General features: G+C 31.9%; 2 protein-coding genes and 1 pseudogene across 2 annotated transcripts; 2 read left to right on the top strand and 1 right to left on the bottom strand.

Moving 5' to 3' along the window:
* Nucleotides 1–16,861: 16,861 nt before the first annotated feature.
* Nucleotides 16,862–18,440, top strand: LOC132286528 (flavanone 3-dioxygenase 2-like; annotated as a pseudogene).
* A 2,808-nt stretch (nt 18,441–21,248) lies between these two features.
* On the top strand, nt 21,249–23,325 carry LOC132285112 (flavonol synthase/flavanone 3-hydroxylase-like). Its single transcript, XM_059787272.1, has 3 exons — nt 21,249–21,638; nt 21,881–22,202; nt 22,934–23,325. The coding sequence occupies exons 1-3, from the start codon at nt 21,277–21,279 to the stop codon at nt 23,204–23,206; spliced, it is 957 nt and encodes a 318-aa protein (XP_059643255.1). The 5' UTR covers nt 21,249–21,276; the 3' UTR covers nt 23,207–23,325.
* Nucleotides 23,326–23,620: 295 nt separating this feature from the next.
* LOC132285059 (cytochrome P450 98A2-like) lies at nt 23,621–25,284 on the bottom strand. Its single transcript, XM_059787221.1, has one exon. It carries the CDS (start codon nt 25,282–25,284, stop codon nt 23,773–23,775), a length of 1,512 nt encoding a protein of 503 aa, XP_059643204.1. The 3' UTR covers nt 23,621–23,772.
* Between the last annotated feature and the right edge of the window lie 759 nt (nt 25,285–26,043).

Below are 26,043 nucleotides of genomic sequence, written 5' to 3'. Positions count from 1 at the left end.
CTTAAAAACTTGAACTTTGGTTCGGCTCGCAAATCACCCGACATGTAATAGTTAAGCATCAGAGTAAGACCAAGTAATCCGAGTGTGCTACATGGTTTATTTTTGTGTACTATAAGTGATGCATGGTTTATTTTCTGCCATTTTCTTAATTGTGCTATTAATTTCACGGTATTTGTCATAACAATACTGCAATTTTGTACATGAATTACACCATATATATATATATATAGTGATTAAAAAAACTGATGCGGTCAATTCTCTAAGTTTATTGGAACAGAGGGTCCTATACTCCTATGTATACAGATATTGTCGATGAAATGAAACACTCGTGCTGCCTGTAGTTATGATGAACATGCAGTGCATGTGCAATTTATGAAAATTAGTCATAAAGTTGGAACATAATGATGAATATAATTGAATTTGGGTATACGTGGGCTAGTAAAGATATATATTGTAGTACAGTGTATAATTGAAATCATCCCATCATTATTACATGGAGATTAATAGCAGTTGGATAGCCACCCCCCACCAACAGGTACACCCTTTTCCCTATTTCCTTTTAACCCATATTATAATACATGTTTTATCCGTTCCAAAATAAATATTATAAATTTTTTTTTAATAATTTAAAAAAATATATTATCAATTTAATCTTCTCACATCGAACTTATAAAAAATAATTATTACATTCATATCGATAATATAATAAAAGAAGGACTAAGAAAATACTATTTATATAATGGTAAAATGTAAATAGTATTACATTTTCCTTGGTTGAAACAATTGATGCATTTTATTTTCATTTTCTTTGTTCTCCATTGTAGAAGCATTTTGAACGTGGGCTTTTGAGACCCTGGCCCAAATCAAAATCACGCCGACACAACCAAGCAAATAGTGTTTGAATAGTTCGATTGAGATTAGAATGTCCAAAGCATCTTAATATTCAGCATCAAACGCATACGGTATCTTCCTTTCATTCGAAATTGTTGTTATTATTATTATTATTTAAATAACTTATTGACACACTCATCTCACACAAAACTTGGTATTGTTATAAAGTAACTAAGTATGTATGATATTCCAAAAGAAATCAGCAAATCCAGTAACAGGAACCAGCTCGCAAAGTCATTTCGACCGACCGAAATGGTTATTTTGGTCGACCAATTCTTTCACTAGTTTCGGGACTTTTGCTTGGTTTTGCAGCCAGCCAACCGAAATAGTCATTTCGGTCGACTGGTTCAGAGGTCACTCAGGAGGTCATTTTGACAGATCGAAGTATTATTTTGGTTGATCGAAATGACCTTTCACTTCTTGAACACATCAAATACTATATATTTATGCTTCAAAAACATTAGCTGAAGGCAAAAGCACCTAATGAAGTTTAAATTAATGATGAAACAACAGACACCAACACTAGGGCTTGTGTTTGAAGTTCGGGTTAGTTATTTGATGGGTATTTGTGCTTACATGGTTTGTTTTGATTGGGAATGTTAAAGCTAGTTTTGGACAAGATAGCCATACGTAGGATTTTAACAAGTTGGTAGGGACAGCAAAAAAGGCAAAGAAAATGACTTTAATTTAGTCACCTCTTAGCTGGAGGGAGTGACACTGACATCCTTGGACTATCTGATCTAGTAAAACTCAGTTGTCGCATTTTGTACTGCCATTCGAGTAAAACATGTCTATTTCATACTGTTATTATTATTATTATTTGTATAAATTAATTATTACGAACAATATATATATATATATATATATATTAATTTTGAATAAATTTGTTATGCTTTTATTTTTTCTTTACTTATACTCATAATTTGTAGTCGCGGTATCGCTTGTGATCGCGTTATAATAAATTCGAACGAATATTGATATAAATACAATTAAAGAATGGTCAGTATTTTGTACTGCAATTAATTATAAGTCAACAGAAACTTTTAATTTCATTTAAATTATTTATGTTACATATTAGTATCGCTTTTTTTATAAATTAAATTGTGCTTCTTTGGTTTGTAAGATTTTATTTTTTTATCTATGAATATGCTTACGAGAAAATGTGAATTTGGATATAAAAAGCTTGCCGGGAAAGAACTCTTGATAAATTTTAGAAATATATTTTTTGAAAAGAAACTTTTTTATGTTTTTGGGTAAATTATTTTTGAAAAGAAACTTTCAATGAATATCAATCTTTAATTTTCTGTTTGGTCTTGGCAATAAAGTGGACATTGTGCTAAAATATGTAGAATTAGTTATATTATCTTCTGAGTGATACACATTGACTGTGCACAGAGGGAGTGGGACAAAGGATACAAATAGATGTTGCTTCTTTCCTGGAAAGAACAGATCTGTTTTTCTTTCTTTTGCAAAAACTGACAACTAATTTCATCTTTTTCACTGTCAAAACTAAAGTTTGTATTATATTTCTCTGCCAGATCCCATATCAAATTTTATTTTAAATTTACACACATATATATAAATTAATTCTTGGTATATATTTTTTTATAAAAAAAAAAATCATATATATATTTTTTATGGCATCTAACTAATGATTCATCGTAACCCTTCTTTAAGTCTGATGCGCGGTTCGTATCGGTCAATTTCTACTGACTCTGTCCAAATTCGTTATACCGTAATCGTAACCGATATCACGACCGTAACCTATACTATGACCCGTTGATCAAAGTCATTTGCCTATTGATTATTTGATTTATTTTTATTTTTGAGTAATACAAATACATATATAGTTGGTTGTCGGGAAATAATTTGATTCTTTTAATAATTAGAATACAGTGATGAGAAAAATATAATACGAGCCGACAATAAAATTATGAATGAACTTTGGTCATTCAATTTACGATTTTGAACAAAATGTTTAATCGACCCATCTTTTGCCCTAAAAGGGAAGAGTATAATATAAAATAGTACGAATATTTTCTCTAAAGATGCGTGATACACATAATAGTACTAGGACAAAAGCATCGTCATCGTACTCTTACTTTCTCTCTACCAAGTCTTCATGAACTTTATCAATGATATATATATATAAATAAATATATTTATATATATGGTAGATATTTTACCATGACATCATACAATCTATGCGGTGTTTTGAAAGTGGTATGATATAAAAAGGGCGTTATATGAAAAATCAACATTTTGTTCTTTCTTTCTTTTTTTTTTTATAACAAAAAATTTAATGAGATCACCCTTTTGACTAGAGGCATGAATTTTCTTTATTAACAAAAATTAATATATGATTCTCTTGGTTTTCTTTTTAGTCTTTCCACATTAAAAAAATTTTAAAATTCAATTCAATTTATTTATTACCAATAGGTATTAATTTAAATGGTAGAAATTCTTCTATAAAAAACACAGCATACATAATTTAAAGAGTTCATGAGTTTTCAAGAGAGACCTGTTGATGGGATTATAAAAAGGACGGACCAAGTCCACAAAACTCCCACTATAGCAAATTTTGGGAAAGGTCTCACTTGTCGGACTTACACATCACACATGAGAGGAGAGACATGCCATATTCATATGCAATTTTTTGGCAAATATATTGTACATGTAAAGTTCTCACGAGATTTTTCACATTATTTTGTTAAGTAATTTACCTATACGAAAAAAAACATAATTTTGAACGAGCTTGATAACAACTCAACAATTTGGTACTGAGTATAACACTGATTGAAAAGTGAACCACTAAAAAATTATTAGATGGTTCCAAATCATATGTGTCATATGACACTTTTGCATTCAAAATTTATTATAAAATCTTATTAAATTTTTGACCGGCTTACTTTATAGAGTTTTCGTTGAATTGGATCATGGTCATCTAATAATTTCCTAATCATTAAAGGGGAACAAGATAAACAAATTTAGAGATCCCTTTTTAGTGAATAAGGCAATTGTTATTGCACCAATTGATATTTGAACTCTCACTGTTTGAGTAGAAACCTATTGGAAATAATTGAGATCAAATCAGTAATCAAATCAGTACTCGATGTTGAGTTGATCTCAATCATGCACGGTATATGGTGAAATTCAAGTGTAATAAAAGAATGCTGATTTATGGAAGAATTAGGTTGTTGTGGGATTTAAATATTAAACTTACATTTTCTTATTGTTTGACAAAAAATTTATTAACATTGTAAATGTGGATGTCTATTAACAATGTAGAGGCCTTTTGAAAATAATTATTACTAAGAGTATATCTACTTTGTCATGATAGATGATAGATGCCCAACGACGGATGTGAGAGAAGCATACATGATAGATGCCCAACGACGGACGTGAGAGAAGCATTACTAACACATTTTGAAAATGATAATATCTACACCGCAAATGTTTGGTAAAAAACAAAAAAAAACCCTACATGTGAAGAAGGAATTTAACGACTTAAAAGTTGAATTAGGTTGTGAGCACCTTCATTTTTATTTTTTGTATGCACCTTCAGTTTGTTTATCTTTTTATCTTGGGCTAAAATCATAAAACTCCCCTCTTGTTATCAAAAACGTCATATAACCCTTTCAATTATCAAACAATTTCCTAAACTAACAAAAACAATCGCGTTGCCCCCTTTCCGTGACGGAACTGTTAAGTTGTTACGAAATGACAATTATGCCATTGTTAGTATATTAATATTTTATTAAACTAAAATTATAGTGTAAGAAGGACAATTTCGTCATTACGAATTACAAATGTTATTTTGGTTAGCAAAATGATACAACTGTTGGCACGTAATATGATCCCGTTAGTTTTAGACAGAAAACTAACGGAGAAGGATATGATATGATAGACTTTTTAAAATATTAAGAAATAATATTATGATAGTTTTTAAAAATAAGTGAGGGGTTTTATGATTTTAGCACTTTTACCATTGGTAGAATTCCTTGATCCCAATTAAGGCTGCAATTTGGGCGGACTAATCCAGCCCAACCCAACCCCAATCCAGAAATTTTAAAATTGGGGCTTAAAATTCACAAATCGGGTTCATGTTCGGGTTGGGTTTTGTCAAAACTCAGAAATATTCGGGTTGGGCTCGGGCTCAACCCGAACCCAACTCAAAACGCAAAATAAAAAAACAATAATAATAATTTTTTTTTTTTTTTTTTTTATCCATTCTCTCTCATCTCTCTTTTTTCTCTCTCTCTCTTCTTTCTCTTTCTCTCTCTACCGTCGTCCTCTCTACTGCCGCTGTAGTCGTCCCTCTGCCTCTACCGTTGCCGCCGCCGTCCCTTGCCCTCAGCCGCTGATCAACCGCCGTCGCTGTCCCTTCGCCGCCGTCGCCGCCGCCGTCATTTCAAAAAATTAAAACAAAACCCATACATACAAATCAGCAGTTGCAGAGAGAGAGAGGAAGAGGGGGGGGGGGGGGGAGGGGCAAATGTAAGAGTTGAGAGACAACGGCTGAAGCTTGCGAACGGCGAACCCAAACTGGAACAGCGGGTGATGGAAACTAAAAGATATGGGTTTTGATTTTTTGAACAATTTGAAATGATATGTCGATATGGGTTTTGATATAGGTAATAGGTTTTGAACTTTTGATTCTTGCACATAGATAGATAAACTGAAATATATGGGTTTTGAACTTCTGATTCTTGTTGGTTTTGTAATTTGCAGTTGCACAGAAAGAGGGGGGGGGGGGGGGGCAATTTCAGAGTTGAGAATGACAATAGAGGTGGAGGTGATTGGGGAGGCTGAAATGATTTGCCCTGAAAATAAAGAAGGGGGGGGGGGGGGGCAATTTCAGAGTTGAGAATGACAATAGAGGTGGAGGTGATTGGGGAGACTGAAATGATTTGCCCTGAAAATATATATATTTTTAATAATAATATAATCAAATATATATAATATACATATATAATATATAATATATATAAATTTTCGAAAAAAAAATTATATAAAAAAAAAACTCGACCCAACCCAATTCTTCTGAAAATGTTCGATTCAAGTTATGACTACAACTCATATTAGATATAATTCGGACTCACCCAACCCAACCCAACCCAATTCGAATTGAGATTAAGTTGGGATTGGGTTGGGCCAGCCCTAATCCCAATTAACTTAGACTTGTCTTACATATCAATAATAGTAATTTAGAGTGGTAGTAATATTTTCTTAACACTAAATCAAATAGGAAGTTTTGAAAGATAGGGTAGGGGTGTCTTTATTTTATAAACTTATAGTTAGGCTGCAGATCCACTGTTCCTTTTCTATTTGAACAATTTTCAGTGCTACCATTATAAGCACCCGCAGTGAGACCCTAACGCACAAGGAGGAGCGTTGATTTCACATCTATAGTTTAGTGGTACGTGATTTACACGAATGATTGAATGGAGTGGGGATGTTTAATATTTAGAGAGACAAAATAGAACTCAAAATTGATGATGGCAGGCAAGAGAAAAGGCCGGAAAATGATGGTGACTCAACTCCTTGTTTTTAATACCACCCTGTTGGAGCCAAAGATTCCAACTGTCTCTTTTTCCATTTCCCCGTACATATTGGTTTAATCTTGGGTAAATTGAACGACTTTTCTTTAACATTTCTGAGATAATTTACAATAATAAATCATTATTTTGATTTTTTTTTAAAAATTTGATTTGTGTATTTCCTGCATAACATACTTTTAACATTTTTTTTTCTCGGTAATTGATCAAATTTTATAAAATAATAATTTTATCCTTCTTTTATACTATAAAAAGGCAATAGAGTAAATTCCACTCATGTCCACTAATGTTTAGAGTTTTCAATTTAACAAATTTTTACAATATAATATATTACTATAATATAAAGACATTATTAACATTTCATATTCAAAATTTCTTTTCAACAAATAAATTTAAAAGAAGTGAAATAAAAAACGCTAATCGGTCTATACTATGTATTATTTGTCCAAATATCAGAAAATGTTAGTGTAATTTACATTTTGGTTTTTTTACTATTGAAAAGAAAAAGAAAAAAAATTAGAAAAGTAAATAAATATATTGCTGAGTCAAAAAAATAAACAATGTCACTCCTGAATTTGAATTTCAAGAAAAAATTTCTTTCTTATTACTTGGATTATTTGAAGTGAAATAACTAAAATGTTTCTATTTAACTCTATAATTTTTTTTTTTTTAAATAAAAAGAATGTTAGGAATTAAAGATTAAAGGTGAGATAAGTGTGCAAGGCTCAAACACATGCTCTAAAAGTTGAATAGCAATCAAATCACTCAGACACTTGCTATTTATGACTAAGGGAGAATATTTTATTTTATTTTTATGTTCAAAATTAACTCTCACAATAGTACAATACACTTGAAAAGGCTCAAATTTTTTACCATCCATTTTTACGGGAGAAAAATATATACCTGATTCCCAAATCTAAATATAAATCACACACTTTATAGTTATGAAAATAAAGTTATGCATTGGTTGGATCTCAAAAAACTCTGACAGTTAGTCTCAAAGACTCCAATTTCATCTCAGAAGTGAAATTGTATCACCATTAATCATTTTAAGTTATAATCATCATTGAATCACAAATTTGATTTCAAGTTGAACTCAATTGAAATTTTGGCACAATAAGATTTCAATCTTGATTAACACTGGAAAACCCAAGTCACTTACTAACATAATTAAAGGGCTTAAAAACATTTATTTATTTATTAACAGTTGTTAATCTTGAAAATTCCAATTTGATCGGCCTAATTTAAATTAGTATTACGAATCAGAGTTTCTGCCCGTGCAGATTCTCGAATTTTGGTGCATGTGGGATTATCAGTTGTCTTCATCAAACCTTTCCAAACCAACCTTTTAATGCTTAAAATACAACTCATTTGACTCTTAATCAACCATGATTACTGTTAAAAAATATATGCTTCACGTGACATTTAAGATATAACAAACCTTATACTAATATGTCATGAGATAATTAATAATATGCTAAAAAATTATTAATTAAATATGCAACTCTATATTTAATTAAATATGCAAAATAAAGCAATAAAATAATAATAATAATAAATAAAGAACCTTGACCGAGGTTAGTATTGGATACTATGTTCCTAAGACAGATTCGCCCACTATGGTGCTAACGGACTCAGTGGCGTCTATCTCTCAGGATACAACGATTTATATCCACCAGTAACAGCACTACAAACTCGTAGATACGACGAACCTCCTCCGTGTAATACTCTCTCTGACTCAAAAATGCATCTATACTATATAAATGCTGAATTGGGTGTAATCCGAACCAAATGGTTCGGACCAATCTTAATATGGCTCGATGAAATTGGATAAGGGTCTAAGTGGTTCGAACCACTTAACCTATTATTTGAACCCACTTGGGTTGGGTTCAAGTCTAGAGAGGGAGATAAAAGAAAATGAAAATGAATAACTTGCAAATGATCCAAAGGGGAGGTATTTATAGAAACAGAAATGCCTTTTCGGATTGGGTGTGTCTCTTCATCATTGGACATAACCATTGCAATAGGTTGCAATGGTTCACATGGTGTCTATTCACCACTAGACACATCCATTCCAATAGGTTGCAATGGTTCACATGGTGTTTGTTCACCAATAGACACATCAATTCCAATATGTTGCAATGGTTCACATAAATAGTTATGTCTGTTGGTTTTGAGTTGCAACCCTTTAGAAACAGATGCAACTTTTTGAAAATTAGATACAACCCTTTAGAAATAGATGCAACCCTTTGGAAAAAAACTAACTTTTAATTTAAATTCAAAAACCAACCACCCATTTAAATAAGCCTAGCCCAAAATTAAAGGCCTAATCTAAGATTCCTTTTAGTAAAAATAATAATTGGACTTTACAATTAGACCCAAGCCCAAGCCTAAGCCTAAGCCCAAGCCCAAGCCCAAGTTTGGCTTATTTAAATTTCAATTGTTTTCAACATTTTTTTTCATGTGGGACAAACACTTCCTACATTTTGCATACCCATTTAGGCTTATCAAAACACCACACTTTGGAGCTAATTTCTCATTCACCTGGAAACGGATTTGAGAAAGTAAATATACCATATTCATCTCCTTATTGAGAGAAACGCGCTCGTCTAGAGATCCGCAAAAAATTCTTAGCAGAATTTATTCCAAATCTCATTCAAAATTTATGTTTTTAATGCTCCCGTTTCCAACAATTACAACACCACTTTTAAAAAAGGGCTAGAAACCAAATTTGGTTTGTGGCATTTTGCTCCGTCACACTAAATATCGCATTAATTTTCCAAACTGCCCCAGTCTAGTGCGTGGACCATTTCAACATTTTCTATAAACCTATGTTGTTTTGATTGGATATGAAATTTTTACTCTCCTTTCTTATAAATACACCTTTTCTTTTTTCTTTTTCTTTTTTTTTTCTTTTTCTTGATGTAGATGATAAAAAAAATGCTCCTAGTAATCTCTCATTTATGAAATTATTGTCATTTTAATTTAAAGCGAGGTGCATTCAAGTGTGAATATTAGGGGTTTTGGTTGTACTTAATCCATTTGTATTGGAATAAAGTTTATCAAGTGCTTTGTTGGGTCAAAAAATACCATGCATGTCCTCCTCTGAAGATAGTTGATCAAACAGAGTCCCCAGCACCATAAATTTGGGAAAAACATCTCTGTTGTAGGACAATCCCATTATCAATTATCCATTAAGCTAACACTAATAAAAAAATGTCTAATAATAATGAAGAAAATGCATTGCTAATATATGTGATCAAGTCATATTTTCTTGAAATTCTTCATCTAAATGAACAGGACATAGCCCAACTCTGTCATTTCAGCTTTTAAGCTCTGATCTAAATTCACTACAATAAGAGTAAATCTTGATGAAACGGTAAGATTGTTCTACTATGACTTAAAAGGTTACGAGTTCGAAGCACAAAAATAATCTTTCTTTGACGAAAAATCAACATGGATAATCCGTATGTTTTGGTAGGAAATTACTAGTGAAGTGATTGCACCAAAGGGAAAGACCAGTGCACTATGGTACAAGTTGTAATATCATCATCAATTCAAGAGTTGTTTGTAGCTGAAACAAGAAGCTTGAGTGCTTTTCCATTTTCACACAAGAAACTGGAGAGGGAAAGGTACTGTTGTGGCATCTTATGTTCTCCCAATTTTAGAAACAGAAATTTTATTCATAGAGGAACAAAGAAGAGTTTGAAAAAGAGAGTCCCGTTCTGGTTTTCGAACAGTTTTGTAACTGTGTTATAACATTTCACTAGTGTGTAAGATATTTTCTTATATTTGTAGCCTACATAATTTGGACACGTGATTTACTTCTATTATTTGATGGTTAAATAAAATAGATATCAGATTAATATTATATTATTTGGTCAACTTATAAATTACTTTTTTGATAACTAATTATTGGAAAAGTGTTTTCCTATTTATTCCTTACTTTGATGGAAAGTGGAATTAAAGTTACTAAAAAGTAAAACTGGTCATCTCTCCGCCTTTATAAAAGTGCATATCTTCATCAATTATGTACGCTAATGAAAACAACACGTATAATATTCATGTATGCAAAAGGCTAAGAGAGATAAATCGGTTTTCACGATTTGGCTATTGCAGTTTAGCATGTTGTTCGTTCTACAGAAAGATCTCGATGTTTGCCTTGATCTCTCCAAGTTTTACAATTACAGATTGAGGTATTTATATCTAACTATATTTATTTATATATTATAGAAATGTGAAAATAATGAAGTTTTAAGATTATGGAATTCGTGTTTATTTGTGATGAATGTTTGACATGAATTAATTAAAATTTACATGTGGTATCAGAGCTTATGGTTTAGAAACTCATTATTTTCCTTTAATGTTGCATAATTAATAGGTATAAATAAATTAAAAAATAAAATTAAATGATTGAATAATATCTTATTTTATAATCAAAACTACAAATAGAGAGTATATATTTTTGATCAATTTGTGCATTTATTTGGGTTTTATACATCGATTTTCAAGCCAGAAAGTTAATAGCTTATACATGTATGCCTATGTATAATTAAATAACCAAGATGCATATATTCGTGTGTTTGTCTGTTGGATTCTGTGCATGATTAAAGAATATCAATTGGAATTGAAAAGGGTTTGTTTTGCTTTGCATAATCCGAGGCAAACTACTTGTTGGTTTTTTGTACAAACTTGTTATCATATATTTATTAATTATATGTATGATAGATTCATGGTCAGTTCTTACCCACAAAATTTTAGAATGATCTTACATGTCAAGTTAATAAACAATGATTTATATAAGTCAAGTTTGTAGTTTTATGAATTGATTTATTTTGTTAGAAATTCTTAATTTCTAAAATAATATGTAAGTTTAGAAATTTAATATAATATTATTGGACAAGCAAATAATTTATTATTTTGTATCCAAACATACATACATATTGGAGATCAATTTTAAATTAATTCAATTATGATCTTCAAGTCCAAAAATAAAAATAACATATTTTATTATGTATATAAAGTAAAAGGATATTCTTTATTGAATTTTTGAACTATTAAGTTTCTGGGATCGAACTTACCTAAATTTGGATCGATCAGTATCAGTATGCGTGTATAATGTTAAATAGGTAAATTAATGATTAATTAGTTAGTAGCTAATTTAATATTCATATTATGTGAGGGTTAGTAGCTACCAAAGTGGCCTAATCATAATGGTCGATGAATATTAATTTTAGTAGTAAATATAACCTAATGATGAATTAATCTCTGTCTAATTTAATATTCATATTATGTGAAAATTGGTAGCTACCAAAGTGGTCCAATCATAATGAATGATGAATATTAATTTTTGTAGTAGACATAATTAATCATAAATTAGTTACTATCTAATTTAATATTCATATTATGTAAAGGTTGGTAACTACCAAAGTGACATAACCATAATGGTTGATGAATATTAATTTTAATGGTAAACATAATTGTAATATTTCATGAACTATGATGCTTATAATTTTTTTGTGATATTCATGAATATTGGGTTTATTTGACCATGAGAAATAATTCTTCAAAGGGAATTGATTTTCAAATGATTAAATAAAAATTAAGGGGTTGATGTATTTTTTAATTAGGTAGATATAGAATATTCAAAGGTAACTTATTTGTTTAATTAAATAATGCATCACCAATGAAGGTATACATATAAATACTTGTAAACAACATTATTAGTATTTTATAGTTGTCACCTAAAGGGGTACTATAGTTATACATTGTATTTATATTTTTAAATTATATATACGTGTTGTTAACTCAAAGCATTATTGTTGCGAGTATTTTATCTTATTATGTTTGTTTTATTACATCACTTAATACGCATGCTACATCTGTTCTGGTTCTCAATAAGAATAACTTCTTATAATTGAATGAGTAAGTTAAGTTCAAAATTTAGGTATGCTAAATCAAGATTTAAGATTTAACATTTTAAATTGAGAAACTTACTGTTATTACTGATAAAAACAGTGAGGATGAAAAGATTCTCCATAAAATGTGGGAGAGATCGAATAGATTAAGCATTATGATTATGTGAATAATTGTTCCCCATAGTATTAGTGCTAAGGAATATTTGATTATAAGAATGTTTTCGTATTGTAGATAAATATGTAAAATGAAAATTATTAATTTATATCACTACTATGCATTTTTATTGGTACTCTTATCATGTATGGGTATGTTCTTAAGATGATTAATGTTGCTACAAAATTGAGAACCTTATGGATGATTATGGATGAGAATTTTCTTATTCAATTTATTCTCAATTTTTTGTCTACTCAGTATAGGTCATTTCAAATTAATATTATTAAGACAAGTGGAAAGTGAAAGAATTGACCATTATGTTAATTTAGGAGGAGACAAGGCTTAAGCAGCAAGGTAATCATTATGTTTATCTAAATGACTCAAGAAGTTAGAAAGATATTTGGGAATAAACCTGAAAAGGCATTAAGTGAGCAACACCCAAAATTAAAAGATTTAGGTCAATCTACTAAAAGAAAGTAATGTAATAATGAAAAAGTGTCATTAATATATTGAACATTTTTAGAAAGATTACATGAAATATAAAGAATGATTCGAAAAAGAATGGTAAGTTTTTGGCTTTTGTATATTTCGAATTACTTATTAAAATTCTTTCTAATACATGATAAGTTGACTTAAGTACTAATGTTTATGTTTCAAATATATACAAGAATTTATAATGACCTAAACCACAAATTCAAATAAGAATTTCTTATTTATGATAATTGGGTAAAAGTTTTGTTGAAACCATTATGACATTATTTTTAATGTTAGATAGTGAATTTTATTTAAATTATTTTAAACTTTTTATGTTTATTCAATTTCCCATAATTTGATTTTATTTCAAAACTTTATGTTAATGGTTTTTCATTTAAATATGATAATGATATTTATTCAAGAAATTCTAATTTGTGAGTTATGGTATTATTGTTGATAATTTCTGTAAATTCAAGCCTAATAGTTTATGTATTAAAAACCTTTTGATCTTGCATCATAATGTTAGAATTAAGCATAGTTCAATTAATAGAAAATTTATCTTTCTTGAAGTATAAAAGACTAGGTCAATATCTAGTGAAAGGTTAGGAAAATTAGTAAATGATGTGATTCTTCTGAATCTAAACTTCACTGATTTTGGTGTGTGTGTAGATTGTATTAAGGGTAAACAAACCAAACATACAAACAAATGAGCCACAATAAGTATAGGGCTTCTTGAAATTATTCGTACAGACATTTGTAGACCTTCTGATGTTCCATCTTTTGGTGGAGAAAAATATTTTATTACCTTTATTGTTAATTTTTCATGCTTTGGATATATCTATTTGTTGCATGAAAAAATCTCAAGCAGTGGGTACTCTCGAAGTATACATAAATGGGGTTGAAAAACAACTAGATTGGAAGTAAAAATCATAAGGTCATATAGAGGTGGTGAATATTATAGAAAGTATGATTAAACGGGCTAATACTCTAACCGTTTGCTAAACTCCTTAAAATGTACAACATTTGTGCTCAATACACTTAGCTATACATGCCACAGCAGAATCGTGTAGCTGAAAGACATAATTGTACTCTTATGAATATGGTTAGGAGTATGTTAAGTAATTTCTTGTTACCTATAATCTAAAGGGTACAAGTTTTACTATCCTAAACATAGTACGATAATTATTGAAACCGGTAATGTCAGATTCATTGAGAATGGTGAAATCAGTGTGAGTGAGAAAAATAAAAATGTGATCATTCCAGAAGTTAGGGTACAAATCTCTTTACCTATAACTTCTAAGGAAATAGTTGTTCCTTCAGTTGTTGAACCGTATAACAACGAAAAATAATTGAATGATCAACAACTCCATGATGAGATTGTCACCAATGAAAAGATTGTAGAAGAATCACAGAGGAATAACATTAAGAAGATCTCAAAAAGAAAGGAGATCTGCTATTCCGAATGACTATATGATATATCTGTAAGAATCTGATTTTGATATATCACAAGCCATTAACAATAATGATTTTACTAAATGGATTAGTCTCATGAATGAAGAGATTATAAAGAAACATTCTCTCTAATATTTAAGAATGAATCTTTTAAAATATCATGGTATTAATAGCTTATTATGATTTAGAGTTACATCAAATGGATGTGAATACAATTTTTATAAATAGGAGTTTATAAGAGAAAGTCCATATGGAACAATTTGAAGGCTTCACATTAGAGGATAAAGAATTCATGGTCTGTAAACTTAAGATGTCAATATATGGATTTAAACAAGCTTCATAACAAAGGTATATTAAGTTTAATGATACCATTATTTAGTTTGGTTTTAAGGAAAACACTGTTGATCAGTGTATCTACTAGAAGGTTAGTAGGAATAAGTTTATATTTCTGATTCTATATATTGATGATATTTTGTTTGCTAGTAGTAATCTTAATTTATTATATGAAACTAAAAGTTATCTTTAAGAACTTTGAAATGAAATATATGGATGAGATATCCTACATGATAGAAATAGAAATATTTCATTATAAATCATGTGTATTTTTAGGATTGTTTCAGAAAGCATATATTAAAGGAGTTCTAGAAAGATTTGATATGGAACATTGTTCAACTAGTATAGTTCCATATAGAAAAGGGAATAAATTCAGCCTAATGCAATCCCAAAGAATGAGTTAGCTAGAAGGTAAATAAACGAAAAATATTCCTTATGCATATATTGTGGAGTTCAATGTATATATAAGTTGGTATAGGATAAAAGATAATATGCTCACATTTAGGAAGACATTTTTTAATTGGTTATTTGTTCCTTTTGACTGAAGGAACAATATTATGAAAAAATGCAAAGTAATTTTTTATTACTTTGTCTATTATGAATTTTTTATTTATTTATTTTTTTAATTTGTAACATGCTTTGAGGTTACAATTTATGATTGCAGAATTTATTTCAGGACTTGAAGTTATGGGTACCATTTTCAGATTGCTGAAAATTTATGCTGCAATTGTTGATTTTCTTGTATGAAAAATGATAGATATTATAAAATTGAAATACTTTATCATTAAAGAAGATATTTAGAAATAACGAATATTTATTGAACATATAAGCACACAACTTATGATTGCAATCCATTAACGAATGGACTACTACTCAAGACATTTATGAAACATGTTGAAAGAATGGGTCTTAAATGTAGTCAATGATGATTATTTTTTAATTTTGGATTGCTTGACGGTACTTATATATATTTGACATTTTGCGCTGATTAAATGTGTTTACGATATTTTCTATTAATTAATATACATATATGTATTGCTTTAATAAATGGTAATAAGAATAGTCTTGAAAAAGACATTATTGTTAGATCATTATTGATTCTTCTCATTTATAGACTATGTTGAATAGGTTACTAGTGTTGTGGTACATGGAAGGGACTATGTCATTTAGGGACATATAACCGCCATGACTCGCATTGGTAGTTTATTTACCATGGTATTTATGATGACTAACTAAAAGAGTCAATTTGATTTGTGGTGCACACTGATGACTATTTTACTAAACCATTTCAGAAGTTATCATGTGGGCCAAGTGGGAGACTGTAAGATATTTTCTTATATTTGTGGCTCACATAATTTGGACACGTGATTTACTTTTATTATTTGATGGTTAAATAAAATAGATATCAGATTAATATTAAATTATTTGGTCAACTTATAAATTACTTTTTTGGTAATTAATTGTTGGAGATGTGTTTTCCTATTTATTTCTTACTTTGATAAAAAGTGGAATTAAGGTTACTAAAAAGGAAAATTGGTCCTCTCTCTGCCTTTATAAAAATGCATATCCCCATCAATTATGTACGCTAATGAAAACAACACGTATAATATTTATATGTGCAAAAGGTTAAGAGAGAGAAATCAGATTTCACGTTTTGGCTATTGCAGTTTAGCATGTTGTTCGTTTCGCAGAAAGATTTTGATGTTTGTTTTGATCTCTCCGAGTTTTACAATTACAGATTGAGGTATTTATATCTAATTATATTTATTTATGTATTATAAGAATGCGAGAATAATCAAGTTTTAAGATTATGAAATTCGTGTTTATTTGTGATAAATGTTTGACATGAATTAATTAAAGTTTACATGGTTTACAGAAAAAAGTTGGAATCCTCGTACTCTATTTGAAGTTAAACAAGAAGTCAACAACGATCAAGACCCCACCACACCTAATATAGTTGCCATTATTGAATTCAGACAAATCGTATGATCTTCAAAACAAGCTCAATTTGTTATTTGCAGACTCTTAATTAACACTAATGACATAACTCAAGTATCCTAAAGTTGAATCGAAACTATATAATGGATAACTCAAGTATTCCCACAGTTGATCTCTCTCCTTTCTCCAGTGATGATGGCAAGAAGAGGGCCATAGACATTATTGGCAAAGCCTGTTCTGACTATGGTTTCTTCCAAATTGTGAACCATGGGGTGCCACTTGCTCTGATGATCCATGCCATGGAACTCTCTAAGACAGTTTTCGACTGCTCTGCTCAAGAGAAGCTCCAGTCTAGTCCTGGCCCTGGTGCACCTGTTCCAGCCGGTTACACCAAGCAGCCGGAGCATTCGGCTGACTAGAATGAGTATTTCTTGATGTTTCCACCAGGAACAACCTTCAATGTGTTCCCCAAAAATGCTCCGCAATTCCGGTATATGTCAATTCTTTTTCTTACCACCATCGTGATGTTCATAGCATAGTTATGACTGTCCAAAGCATTTCTTAATTAACTATAGTTGTCGGCGGCAAACTTTTACAGTTTTCACAACGTCAAACTGAAAATCCCTGAAATTCATCATGAAAACTTGTCAATTTTTGGTAAATATTTTTCAGAGAAGTTTTGGAAGAATTGGTCACCAACTTGAGGAAGACAGCTGAGGTTGTGGAGATGATCATGAACCAGTGCCTTGGTCTTCCTCCTAATTTCTTGAGGGAATACAATGATGATAGGAGGTGGGATTTCTTGGTGGCTTTCTATTACTTTCCGGCAACAGAAACTGAGAATACCGGAGTATCCGAACATGAAGATGGAAATTGTATCACCTTCGTGGTGTTTCAGGATGAAGTTGGAGGCCTAGAAGTCCACAAGAATGAAGAATGGATTCCAGTGGTTCCTGCTGATGGCACATTAGTTGTTAATGTTGGTGATGTTATTCAGGTAAATAACATTAAACCACTACTTTTTCTATTTCATTCTTTTTTTGTTGGTTGGGGAAAACATTATATAAAGGCTTAGTCGGTTTGCCAGTTGAAAAACAATTCTAAAACATTTACAAAACATAAAACTGTTTTTAAAAAATTATAAAAGACAACTATACTAAAACATGTTTTTTTTTTTTTTTTTTAACTAAGTTTTCAAAAACCAATTTTTAAAAAATTGAATTGAACAAAATTTTATGCACGATTGTTTGTTTTTAGTTAAAGCATAAAACTAGTTGTTCTCAAAGTTACAAATTAAGCAAGTCCGGACTAACTCATATGTTGAAATGAACAACTTTTCTTATTAATTTTTTTGGCTCTCCCAATATATATATATGAAGGTGTTAAGCAACCAGAAATTTAAGAGCGCAACTCACAGAGTTGTGAGATCGAAAGGAAGGAATCGTCACTCGAACGGCTTCTTCCAAAGCTTGAATGGAGAGAAGTGGGTAGAACCATTGTCACAGTTCACTAAAGAGATTGGAGAGCCACCAAAGTCCAGAGGCTTCTTTTACAAAGAGTACCAGAAGTTGAGAGTAAGAAACAAGACTCATCCGCCTTCTAAGCCTGAAGATGTCACCCACATTACCCACTTTGCAATTCATACTACTTAGGAAGAAAATAAGTACTGCCTCATCATTAATGACGTTTATGTATTAATTTCTTTGATTTCATGTATTGAAATAAATGATTGCATGGTCTTGCATGATTAAACATGTATTCATTATAGTTTTAATAAATTTTCGGACTTAATTTGTTGTCAAATAACAATGAATTTGTCACTGCTATTGGTTCAGAGTTCAGACCAATTAAAAAATGAAGAAAAGGAGGCTGCGGGTTCGACTTTGACACAATCCACTAACATGACTCGAAAACAATACGAAATTAGTGAGTTTGGGTTAACCTTAATTGTGTCATTCTATTAATTAATTATGTTGTGTTCGTATTTTGAATCTCAACTTGTTTAAATCGATTTGACCCTAATTAATTATGTTTGAGCCAGTTGAACCCAATTAAACGCGAAACATATTTTACTGTGCATTGTGACGCTATTTAAGCTCATAAATATCTTAATGCATTGATGTGGAATGGGATGAATCCTGATGACCATGACAGAGGTTGATGGAATTAAAATATGGGATGTATCCTGCTGAGGGGCCTCAGTTGAGAGAGGTTAAGGGTTATGGATAAAATGTATGGCGATTGACAACAACATTATTGGGCATAAAAGAATGCCTCGAATGTCTCCTAAATTATAAATTGGATAACGTTTTTTTTAGATTTTATAGTGCATTTGGATGGACAAGAGAGAAAGAAAAGAATAGTGTCAAGTCATTGTTATATTCGAATAATTAGAGAAGGAAAAGGAAGAAATTGCTACTAATCATTTATTGTGTTTGAAAAAGATAGTAAAAAAAGAAAAGAAAGCAAATAAATGATTAATTTATTATGTAATGGAAAAACATAAATTTGGTTGTTGTGAAAAAAATGTGAAAAAGTTGATAACCACTAATTCATATTATTTTTTCATCAAATTTTCTATTTTTAGAACGTGACCTATACCTAAGGGAGGTAATTCGTGTTCGCGGGTCGTAATCGTGTCGTGTCGATTTAAGGGTATTCTACTAAACAGCTCAACCCGAATACGACTTGTTTAATAATCGTGTCAGGAACACTCAACACTAACCCGACCTATTTATTAAACGGGTTACACGTCTATCCGTTTAATGACCTGTTTAATAAAATTAAATATTTTATTATTTAAATTATTAATAATACTCGATAAAACAAAAAATACGTAATATATAAGTATCAATCCAACCAAATTATTAAATAATCTCTAATTTACAAAAAAAATAAATTATAAGATACAAGTTTAAATAGTTATTTTAAAATTTAAATAGAAATTTGCTTATAACACATACAATTAAATGGGTATAAACGGGTTACGCGAATTGAACTCCTTAATCCAAACATGACACGATTAACTAAACGGGTAAATCGTGTCGACCCGTTTACGATCCGAACCCATTTAAGATCAACACAAACCCGATTAACTCGTGCCATGTTCGAGTCGTGTTGGCGGGTCATATCAAACTTTGCCACCCCTACCTATATAGGTTGAAGAATATTTACTATTGACTATTCCTGGTACCCCAATTAATGAACACTCAATATTTTTCTTAATCAAACTTCTTTGTTTTTATTGATTTTTATTTAATACACATTTATTAAATAGAGTCATCTTCATTCTCTAAGAGAAAACACATCCTGATTTCTTACTCTCATAGATATAATAATTCAAGTTTAATAAATTGGGCGAACACATTTTTTTTTTTTTTTGTGTGTGTGTGTGTGTGTAAAATTGAGTAATACCACAAACATCACAGCAGTAAAGGAGAAGATGTGACATATATTTTTTTACATAAACCTCAGAATGAAATTAATTCAATTTATTTATTTATTTTATTATTATTTTTTAAACTCTAAAATATCAAATGCAAATACAAAATTTAAATAATTAAAATAAAACAATCCTATGCAAAAATAAAAAAGAATAATCAGATTGCATAGCTTCTATAAATCATATTTTCAGACAGGCTTAATGAGTACTTTAGTCAATTTTTATTTCAATTTCCTTTCACATAAATTGTCCCTCGGATGGTTACGGAATTTTTTTTTTTTTTTAGGGCAAAAAACTAAAATATAAAGGTTTAATGCAAAACACAAATAAAAAAAGAAAGTTTAATGTTGTTCACCTAAATTAATTATTTAGGGACCTGATCAAAGTTTATTTTTAAAGTTTATTTAATAATTTTTATTTATTTTTCTTAATTTATAACTTCATACATTGAAATCTGATTATATTAGAAAGGACTTAGGAGGCAATTGATATTTCATTTTCTTGTCAACATCCAATTAAAAAAAAAAAAAAATAGAAGAAGAAAAAGAAAATTGATTTATATACACGAGTTCGAATATTTTACCATATAATATAAGATCGAATATTAATGTATGAGTCGGTACAGTAATCCACTACCCGACAAGACATCATCACATCGCGTGATTTTTGTGATTTGGCATCGAAAATAAGTGGGAAACGTTTTGGATTGAGGAGGCTTAATTAATTAGTCACGGTAGTTAGTTAAACGTGTAATGATTCCTTTACTCTCGTTGCATTTGTTTTTTCAATCCATTTGCTATTTTTAAATTTGAAAGGCATCAGAATCTTATCACACACAGTCCAAATATGTTTCACATTTTGATTATGACACAAGTGCTTCACTCTGAATTGAACACCCACACTCTCTCTCCTTGCCATCTACATGTGGACAAACCAATGTGGGAGAACCCCACAAGGATATATGGATTATGGGCCGAGGACAAATTAAAATGCAAATGAAAATAAGTAGGGGAAAAAAATAATAACAATAATTTGGAAATGAAAATTCTTTATAAGTAGTGGTAGTGAAACCTAGTATGAATCAAAAGAGTATCCTAATTAGTGGAATTGAAACTAATGAATAACTCAAGTATTCCCACAGTTGATCTCTCTCCTTTCTTCAGGGATGGTGGTGATGATGAAGATGGGAAGAAGGCGGCCATGGACATTATTGGCAAAGCCTGCTCCGACTACGGTTTCTTCCAAATTGTGAACCATGGGGTGCCCCTTGCTCTGATGACCCATGCCATGGAGCTGTCCAAGTCATTTTTCGACTGCTCGGCTCAAGAGAAGCTCAAGTCTAGTCCTGGACCTGGTGCACCTCTTCCAGCCGGCTACACCAAGCAGCCGGAGCACTCGCCTGACAAGAATGAGTATTTCTTGATGTTTCCACCTGGATCAAGCTTCAATGTCTTCCCCAAGAATCCTCCCCAATTCCGGTATTTGTCTTTTTGTTTTTTCATCACTATTTATTATGTCAGCATTTATTATGTTGCATTCAATAGTTGAGATTGATCAGTCTTGTGTAATTAGTTTTGACTTAAAACTGTGCAAAGCATTTTTAAAGCACTAGTAGTTGTTGTGGGTTGCAAACTTTTACTGTTATCACAATGTCAAACTGAAAACCCCTTGCAATAAAGTGAAATTCATCATGATAACATGTCAAATTTTTGGTTTTCAGGGAAGTTTTGGAAGAAATGTTCAGCCACTTGGCCAAGACAGGTGAGGTTGTGGAGAGCATCATAAACCGGTGCCTAGGTCTTCCTCCTAATTTCTTGAGAGAATACAATCATGATAGAAGCTGGGATTTCATGGCGGCATTGAATTACTTTCCGGCAACAGAAACTGAGCATACCGGAGTATCCGAACATGAAGATGGAAATTGTATCACCTTCGTTCTGCAGGATGAAGTTGGAGGCCTAGAAGTCCGCAAGGACGGAGAATGGATTCCGGTGGTTCCTGAAGTAGGCACATTAGTTGTTAATGTTGCTGATGTTATTCAGGTAAATAAAAGAATAAATTAACTCATCTATCAAACCATTCGTGGCTGGTCTACATGCATTTGCATTCAACAGATTGAAACTTAAAAGAATTGACAATGACTTCAACTGATCATATTCTTTATGGAGCAACAGTAAAATCAAGAACCATAATTCAAAGGGTTGGAATATAATTCAAAAACACAAGATAAAATCTGAAAATTAGTTGATACATCTATCTTTTACTTTTCTTTCCACAACATTTTTTTCATTTTAATTATCCGAAAAAAACAAAACATTATTTCATTTTGTTCAAACTTCAACTCATCTTTCACCTAATATCATGATCGGATATCGCTAAATTAGGCCTTTTATATATTATATAATACTAAAAATTATTCTATATCGATCATGAGGTTTCTCTCTCATTGGGGCCCACAGGCTCCAAAGTTCGGTGATACATCTCTATCAAGCATTTCATATTGTAAGCAAGCTCTTGACCATGTCACTCTTTTCATCTGCTAGTTAAATATTTGAATATGATTGCCATAAAGGTAGTTGCCTGTTTCATTAGTTACCGTAAACTACTTATATCTAAATCCAGTGGTAATTAACAATCACTTAGAATCAAATCATTTTATTTAGAAGAAGACTGCTACTTTTTATATATATTTATTTTTCTTAAAAATCTTTTAAGTACTGAAGTAGCTCATCTGTTGAAATGAACTTTTTTTGACTCTCAAATGCATTTCAAGGTATTAAGCAATCAGAAATTTAAGAGTGCAACTCACAGAGTGGTGAGACCGAAAGGAAGTCGGCGACACTCGTTCGCCTTCTTCTACAACTTGCAGGGAGACAAGTGGGTAGAACCATTGTCACGTTTCACTAAAGAGATTGGAGAGCCACCAAAGTACAGAAGCTTCTTTTACAAAGAATACCAGGAATTGAGGATGAGAAACAAGTCTCATCCACCTTCTAAGCCTGAAGATGTCATCCACATTTCCCACTACGCAATTCATACTACTTAGGAACAAAATTACTACTTTCTAGCTCATTATTAACGTCCATGTATTAGTTTAATTTCCTTGTAGTTTCTTTGATTTCATAGATTCAAATAAATGATTGCAAGTCCCTACATGATTAAACATGCAACCATTATGGTTTTAATGAATTTTTGGAATTAATTTGATGCCAAAAGACAATAAATTTGTCACTGCTGTTGGAAGGAACCTTCATACCTGTAAAAAGAGTAATGACAGAGAGTTCGTTGGAAGCATTTGACTAATTTTGTGCGAGTAAGGGCTGACAAGTCAGACATTACTATAGCATTCGAAATATTAATCATATTGATATATCAGTTTTCACTTATATATGTAGAACTCCAAATCATTATCCCTATAAAAAAGGAAGAAAAGTAAGGACTCACGGGTCAGCTTGACTTTATGGGCTATGGTTCATATTCAGGCTGTCTGAATAACTAGTTTTGGATCTTAGAAGAAATTTAATGGGCCAAATATGTGTGTGTGTGTGTGTGTGTGTGTGTATTTATTACAGCCAAGTCTGTAATGATATTATCACACAGAGTAATAGTTGGCTAATTTTGATTTTCTACACATTTATACAAGTGTGTAGGCAGCCTGAGTGTAGGGACAGCTTGTAATGGAGTCCTCATGTAGGCCACCAATCCAGGGTTCTCTAACATGTCGATCTCTTCTGGCTTCACCCCTTGTGCCAATGTCCAGTTGAAATGGTGCATTAGGTGACCCAACATTGAGGTCACCAAATTGATGCCAACCTGTGCCCCAGGGCACACACGCCTCCCTGAACCAAATGGAAGTAGCCTAAAATCATGACCCTTCATGTCTACATCTTCCTCCATAAACCGTTCCGGCTGAAACTCGAGCGGGTCCGTCCACACGGCCGGATCACGTCCGATGGCCCAAACATTTACTAAAACAGTGGAACCACTAGGAATGTCATAGCCACCAACCTTGACATCCGCATTGGCCTTATGGGGAAGCATTAAGGGAGTGGGAGGGTGCAACCGTAGCGACTCCTTGACCACACATTGTAGGTAAGGGAGGTTTGCTAGGTCGGATTCAGTCATCACCCGATCCGGTCCAATTACACTGTCCAGCTCTTGTTGGGCCCTATGTTGGACCATTGGGTTCTTGATCACCTCGGCCACGGCCCATTCCGCAGCTATCATACTAGTGTCCAGGCCTGCAAAGATCAGGTCCCAAAGGAGTCCCACAATGGTGTCCTCGTCCAGGCCATATTTCTCTCGGACACTTGACAATGCATCCACAAAATGTTGCCTGGCTACACCACTTGTGTCACGAGCAAGCGTATGCTCTTCCATGATGGCTCGGGTTACCATGTCCAACCGCGCTCGATGCTTTTCAATTTCTTTATTTTTGAGCCAAAACATCCATCGAAGCCATGGGATTTGCTCCGCGATGTCAGTTGGTGCGCCAACCTTTAGTACTATTGCCAAAATTGACTTGAATTGATGATTGATGCCCGAAAATGGCTTCCCAAGTACCATTCTTACAATGTGGTTGGATGATACTTGTCTCAAATAATTCCTCACCGCCAAAGGGTTCCCACAATTACAAGGGTTTGTGCAGTCCTTGAAGACGGCTTCAACCATAGCCATGACTTCAAATTCTCTAACAGGCCTAAGAGCTTCAATGCTCTTTTTAGAGAATAATTCAACGGAACAAATCTTTCTAACTTTGGAATAATAAGGCCCATAATCAGCCCATGTAAGGCCCTTCCCATCTTTGGTAAATACAGTGGTACTTCTGCTTCTGTGCCTATTTGCTAGTTGATGATCATTGTCCTTGAGTACTTCCTTAGCCAATTCTGAGTTTGAGACGATTATGTGCAGCGACGAACCCAAAAACATAGATATGATTGGGCCATAAGTCTCTGAGAATTCAGCAAAACACCGATGCAGCACTGGTTTTATTTGGTAGACATTTCCAACGATTGGCCAGGGGCGTGGGCCTGGTGGAAGTTTAAGATGTCTTGGCTGCTGCTGATACAGTTTTAATGCAAGGAAGATGAAGAATATTGAAATGAGTGTTAGAATGAGATCCATTGAAGAAAATTGAGTAAAAGGGGAATCTTTTATCGATAAATAGATGGTTTGAAGGAGGTTAATATAGAGTTTGCAAGAGGTTCAATAATATGGAGAGAGAGATGAACCTAGCTGTTCAGGAACGGCTTGAGCTCAACATTTAAAAGAAGTTGTTGACGATTCTAGTGAGCAGTAATTGAACTTAAGCTTAGCCTCAAAACTAATGCACGTGGTTTGTGAGTGATTGAAGCATCCAAAAGGATTAGACTCGAGTCAAAATTCGTCAAGGACACTGACGGAAAAAGGAACTATTAAGGCTTATGCATTTGTGAAGGAGTAATGTATGACAAATAAAATACCAAGTTTTGTGATATGTTCACATAAAAAATGAAGAGAGTTCAAAGAACAAGCTTAATCAAGTTAGAAAAAGCTAGACTAAAATGAAATTCCAAATGTCTATTTGAACTGAATCCAGCCATTCTGGCTTCTCATGTTATTTAGATGTAAAGTAGTTCCGGAAAATTATGCATTATTGTTGTTCATGTAACGCGCATGAGTGACTGTTAGTCTGGTTTTCTTTGATCATTCACATTTTTAATATTTCACATGCCCTTAATTCCATGCCATACCGTCAGTTTGGCAAGTTTTCCAACTAAAACATAGCAAATGCCATATGCATTTGCACACAAGCGGGCACGGATCTGTGAAGATGCCCCCACTGAAAATTTTTATTATTGCATTTTATATTCTTAAATTTATATTTTTTGCATTTATACTCAT

The sequence above is a fragment of the Cornus florida genome, unplaced genomic scaffold (genome assembly GCF_030987335.1).
Source record: "Cornus florida cultivar Cherokee Brave unplaced genomic scaffold, ASM3098733v1 CherokeeBrave_3.0.0_Hap2_Chr11, whole genome shotgun sequence".
Taxonomy (NCBI): Eukaryota; Viridiplantae; Streptophyta; class Magnoliopsida; order Cornales; family Cornaceae; genus Cornus; species Cornus florida.
Note: the sequence above shows the minus strand (reverse complement) of the source record. Positions and strands in the feature narration are given on the sequence as shown.